The sequence below is a fragment of the Cyprinodon variegatus genome, unplaced genomic scaffold, assembly GCF_000732505.1.
Source record: "Cyprinodon variegatus isolate N-32 unplaced genomic scaffold, C_variegatus-1.0 Scaffold1076, whole genome shotgun sequence".
In the NCBI taxonomy this organism is placed as follows: Eukaryota; Metazoa; Chordata; class Actinopteri; order Cyprinodontiformes; family Cyprinodontidae; genus Cyprinodon; species Cyprinodon variegatus.
In genome coordinates this window covers 82,674-88,345 of record NW_015151529.1, presented here as the reverse complement: position 1 = coordinate 88,345, position 5,672 = coordinate 82,674, and the positions used below count along the sequence as shown (strand labels likewise).

At 41.2% G+C, this 5,672-nt stretch overlaps 1 protein-coding gene across 1 annotated transcript; it reads left to right on the top strand.

Moving 5' to 3' along the window:
• Positions 1 to 296: 296 nt before the first annotated feature.
• xrcc6bp1 (XRCC6 binding protein 1) lies at positions 297 to 3,086 on the top strand. Its single transcript, XM_015400140.1, has 6 exons — positions 297 to 558; positions 677 to 722; positions 2,164 to 2,245; positions 2,325 to 2,462; positions 2,536 to 2,619; positions 2,685 to 3,086. Exons 1-6 carry the CDS (start codon positions 411 to 413, stop codon positions 2,886 to 2,888), a joined length of 702 nt encoding a protein of 233 aa, XP_015255626.1. The 5' UTR covers positions 297 to 410; the 3' UTR covers positions 2,889 to 3,086.
• The last annotated feature ends 2,586 nt before the right edge of the window (positions 3,087 to 5,672 follow it).

The following is a 5,672-nucleotide window of genomic DNA, read 5'->3' as shown; positions in this document are numbered from 1 at the left end:
TTTTTCAGTGGCCCTAATCCTCTTCCGTAGGGACGAGTCGCTGTATACTGTTTGTTATATAAAATAATATAAAACAATTAATAAAAAAAATAAATAAACTCTTGTTTTCCTTCCTGGTGTGGAAGCCACGCCTCCTCGGATTACAAATAAGGCGAACCCCTCCTGATAAACTGGAGGAAAAATAGTTTAATTATAAATATTAAAGAAAGAAAAACGGATCAACGATTATTATCATCAGAAATCTCCAATATTATTATTTTTATTCTGAAAATGACGTCAGGCAACATTTGCCCACGGAACCCACGTGACCAGAAGCCCAGCAGTGACCTCTCCTGTTAGCTAGCGGAGGGGAGAAACCGACCCACGGAAAGTTCTGCCGTGACATTTCCACGCCGCGAGGATCCGACACGATGGATGAGAGCAAGCAGGAGGAGGGATTAGGATACGAGCTTTTCCCGGAGAGGAGCAGCGGGAGGAGCAGGAAGGGAGCCATCAGGGAGAGCCTGTTCACTTTCAGCCATAAGTGTCAGGTCATGTTAACGTTCGCCATGGAAACCAGTGAGTCTTTGATCTAAAGCAGCCTTTAAAGCCGCCGGTTAAACGTCACACGTGACGTCTGACCGTCTGAGCAGCAGCTGTGCTAGCGATGCTAAAGCTAACTGCTGTGTGTCTGCAGGTCCTTATGCTAAACTGCTGCTTGGAGCCATGAAGAGCTCAGGATGGTGAGTTACTCACAGAGGCGGCTCTAGAGTCTGCAGGGTGGGGGGCCCAGGGGCCCGGTGCTTATTCATGGGGAGTAAAAGAAAAATGCATAAAAACAGGACGACAGCAGAAAGTTAACGCTACGTTAAAAAACACGTGTGCAGATTCGTTTTTGATGAACAAGTTTAGCTCTGACTTGTGCGTCCTCGTGAAACGTCATTAGCCTCAGCCCTAGTGCTCAAGTTCACCAGAACAGCAGCCCTAGAAAAAAGTCCCCGGATGTTGTTCTGGCCCCTCCCTCTTTACCCAGCATGCATCAGAGCAGACTTGTCTATTCTCCATTCTGCGGGAGCTCCTAGTTTAGCATTCTCAGAGCTCAGAGTATTAAGTTAAATGTTCTCTTTTCTGTTGCCGTTGTTCAATAAAAGTACGTTTTAAGATCATTTGAGGCGAGAAGATTATACTTTAAGCTTCACTATATGGAACATTTACTGATTTAGTGCAGAATTAAAGAAACAAATGTTAGAAGTTGAGAAGACCGCAGCAACCAGCGGAGCTCCAAAGGTAACCACAGCCAGAGCTAACGTTAGCCCGTCTGCAGCAGCTGGGGCTGCATCACTTCGCTTTGTTGCTTAGCAACAACAGAAATGATGACATCACAAGCAGTGTGGGCAACAGCAGAAGGTAGGATTTCCGCACCTCTGAAAATGAATAAGAAGGACGGCTAAACAGAAACCCAAACCAGAAAAAAAAAAGTTCTTTCTGTAGTCGTAGTATTGTTTCAAGCTAATAACTTGTTTTTCAAATGGAAATCTAAGAAAAGTTACAATCCAGAAATAAAACTTTAAAGATATGTGAGTAAAAATAATAAATAAGTAAATAAATAAAAAGGTAATGAGAGTTACTATTATTTACTATTTCTTCAGATTTTGGTTTTTCAACTTTTTTTTTTGCAATTTTTTTCAAGTTTACTTTTCTTGTTTACATATTTCATTTGTTTTAATTTCCTTCAAATTTCAGTTTTTCAGGTTGAGTTCAACGAATTGCGTTCTTTTGAAATTGTGTTTTCCAGATCTATTTTCTGCAGTTCTAGGGGCGGGGCTTTCCTCTGGAGCGAGGAGCAAAGACGCATTTCTATTGGTCTGCTGGACGTTAGCGACAACATTTTTACTGGGCTAAAAGTGAAGAATGTGATCTCTGAAATACGATGTGAAAGGAATGAAATTCATAAAGCACAGAAATAGAAATAAAAAATGGAGAAAATAATATATGAGAAGAAATTGAAATAAGGTCTGAGAAAACAGAAACGTCTCAAAACCTTTTATTGATTTAAAGGATTTTTAAAGTTTAATCATTCAACAATAATGGATCAAACTTTACTCCATACCCATTGGCTGCTAACTATCTGCGTTTTTTCCCTTTTATTCCACTAAAGAATCAAACTTGTTTTTTTGTGAACAGCAAAGTGCTTAAAGACAGACATTTCTCCTGTGAGGACTGCGACGGGACGGTCAGCGGCGGCTTCGATGCAGCCTCCTCTCAGGTAGGAGGCCGAGGAGGCGGTGTACATCAAGGTTTCTCCTTTCCAACATGTCATGGTTGCTTCTTCTTCCCCCCCTCAGATTGTTTTGTGCCAGAACAACATCCACCAGCAGTCCCACATGAACCGGGTGGTGACCCATGAGCTGATCCACGCCTTCGACCACTGCCGGGCCCATGTGGACTGGTTCAACAACTACAGACATCTGGCTTGTTCTGAGGTGGGGAGACGCTTTTTAACCCTCGCCGGACGCATCTTTAAGTCGCAGCTTCACGGTTTTTGTTTGTGTTCAGATCCGAGCGGCTAACCTCAGCGGCGACTGCTCCTTCAGCAACGAAGTCGCCAGATTCAACTTCGGCTTAAAGGAGCATCAGCAGGTGAGTTAGAAACGTCGCGCTCTGACCTCCCAGACTCCCTGCCTGTAATCGAACTCTTCTTCCAGGAGTGCGTCCGCGGTCGGGCCGTTCGCTCCATCCTGGCTGTGAGAAAAATCAGCCGAGAGGAGGCGGAGAAAATCGTGGACGAAGTCTTCGACTCCTGCTTTAACGATCACGCCCCTTTCGGACGGATCCCGCACGGCAACACGGACGCCAAGTTCGCTTACAGGGAGTACGCCAACAGGGATCGATACTACGCCAACCTGTAGCTGTGGGCGCCTCGGTCTGTACGGGGTTAAAAACAATCCGTCCCGCTGGAGGGGAAGCAGGGAAGCCATTTTCACACACTGGCTGCGCCGCATCAGCTGAGCGGGACATTTGCTTCGATCCTCGCAGCACGCCGCTGCACGCAGAGAAGCGTGGGAGTTAGAGCTGCCATGACTGATTCTACGGGTCGTGTTTGAAACGAGCCGGAGAGAATAAAAAAAAACAAAAAAAAAAAACGAGCAACAATCATTTGATTTTCCCTCTGGACTCTGGTGTGCTGGACCTGGAAATAAAAACGATCAAATGAGGCAGCGACTTCTTTTACTTTCTATGTTTTTTTTTTCCAAAAGTCCGATTTCTGAGATGTTTCTTCGGTACGGAGTGAATTTTGCTCCATGATTGTTGCAAGTAAAGAACATGTTTGATGAATAGAAATAAAAGTAAAAAAGGAATTCAGAAATGAAATTTAAAAAAACTTAATCAATAAAAAAACAAATTAAGAGTATTTTTGTTGTTAATTTTTTTTGTTTTTTGTTTGTTTGAATTTCAGGTTTTCACGTTGAGGTTTACAAAATGTAAACTTTTTCAAACTGTGTTCCAGATCACTTTCTCCTCAGGCCTAATACAAACACTCGCTCTTGACCAATAAAATGTTGTTAAATATATCTTTAAATAAAAAAAAAAAAACGGGAAAAAAATCTTTGAGAAAACGACCATCAAAACTTTCTCTCTTAAACATAATCCTTGCAACAACGGAAATTAATTCACTATATTAGGTTGGTGGAGAGGTGCAAACGCACTGCAAATATAAAATGAACAGCAACCACTTTATTTAGAAGATCAAAACGCACAAAAACACACAAAGGGAAAATTCTTCCAGTGGCAAAAACTAGGAGATATTTATAGGCAATAATACAATAAAGTTTGTTCATGTATAAATTTGCCTCCCCCTAGTGGTCCGGAGCTAATTTGCAGTTTTAAGTTGAAGTTTTTGTGACTTTCATGATTTTTTTTTTTATATTTTTTAAGTGTTTACGTGTTTCCTTGACAATTAACATTTTAAAAAGCACACAAAAAAACCATAAGCCACTTTAAGCTCTATCAAAAAGGAAAGTTTTAACCCTACTCTTAAAAGTAGACAGGGAGAATAGAGATAGAATGATGAAAAAGGGGTCCCTATGTCCTCCAGCAGTCTAAGCCTATAGCAGCAGAACTATAGAGATAGATCAGGATAACCTGAGCCACTCTAACTAGAAGCTTTATCAAAAAGGAAAGTTTTAAGCCTAGCCTTAAAAGTAGACAGGGTGTCTGCCTCACGGACTAAAACTGGTAGTTGGTTCCACAGGAGAGGAGCCTGAGAACTAAAAAGTGAAAAAGTTTATTGTGGTTTAAATAGAAAATGCCTGTTACATTAATCTGGTGGATTAGGAGCCTATTTAAGTAGCAAAGGTGGGAATTTAATCAAAAATACCTTTAAAAAAAAAGAAATTATGATGGAAAATATTCCTCAATGTCCAAAAACTTTGTCTGTCCAGCTCCTGTAAAAGGACGTTACTGACAACTTGATTTGGGTTTAATCCCCCAGAGATTATAGAGCAGAGAAAGTTTGGAGTTAGCTTTATAATCCTCCCATCATTTTAACTCTTGTCTCAAAGACAACAGCCTCTGCATCATCATCACAAAGTCATTCTGCCTCGTTTCACATCAGAGTTTAATATTTCACTCTTAATATAATCCACTTAATCCCACAAAAGGCCAGGATGAGCGTAGGCTTGAACATCAAGGGGAGTGGGTGGGATTAGGTTAATTTTGGAAGAAAATGATGAGAACAGCTTTGGAAAGGGAGGAATTAATCCGAGGCGAAGACAAGAAGACAAAAAACCAGAAATGATATTTGGATTTGTGCACCCAGTCAGACTAAATGAAGGAATCACACTAAACAATAGTGTTACTAATGGAATCGGGCATGTAAACAAATGAAAGCTGCCAAATACATTTGATGAAATTCGACTTGCAAAATAAGACCATGAATGTGTGAGATGACCGACGTGCTGCGGAGCGGATTCACCTACAGCCTAAAACACGCTAAAGGTCAGCAGCCAATAGGAAAACACTAAAGTCCTACAAGGAAAAAACGTCTCATTAGCCGAGGAAATGAAGCTCTGCAGGTGTTTCAGCATAAAAACGATAAAAACTTGCAGGTTTTCACAGATACGATCCCCAATAATCTGAATATAAAGGTTTAAATCTGAGCAGAATTATAGAAAAATATAGACTGAATACAAAAATATTTGGAGGTAAGAGATTAAAATAACATTAAACTTAGGAGGCACATTTGGAGGAAGAGTGGAAACATAAAATAAAAATATTTTCCCTCGATTTGAAATGAAAATATTCATTTCAGATTAAATGGTATTAATGTGAGCCAAAAAGCAAAGCTCTGGATTTAGCGGTCGATCTACGTTCCTACCCACATCTATGGTCATGAGCTTTGGGTCATGACTTAAAGAACGAGATCCCGGATCCAAGCGGCTGAAATGAGTTTTCTCCGTAGTGTGTCTGGGCTCTCCCTTAGAGATAGGGGGAGGAGCTCAGGCCCCGTCCACACGAAGCCAAACCCTGGCCTAAACACACAAATTTTTCACCAAACCAGCCTCTCATCCATACGAAGCCGGCGTTTCGGGGGTCTGTAAACGATCTTTTTTTTTATTAAGCCTTCAGAGTGGGAAGATTTTGAAACGCCGTTTTCGCGTTTCCATCTTTAAAGGAATAGTACCCCCAAAACA

Coding starts and splice junctions, on each gene's coding strand:
- xrcc6bp1 (XM_015400140.1), top strand. CDS start 411: ATGGATGAGAGCAAGCAGGAGGAGGGATTAGGATACGAGCTTTTCCCG. Junction 723..2,163: donor GCCATGAAGAGCTCAGGATG/GTGAGTTACTCA, acceptor TTTTGTGAACAG/CAAAGTGCTTAAAGACAGAC. Junction 2,246..2,324: donor TCGATGCAGCCTCCTCTCAG/GTAGGAGGCCGA, acceptor TCCCCCCCTCAG/ATTGTTTTGTGCCAGAACAA.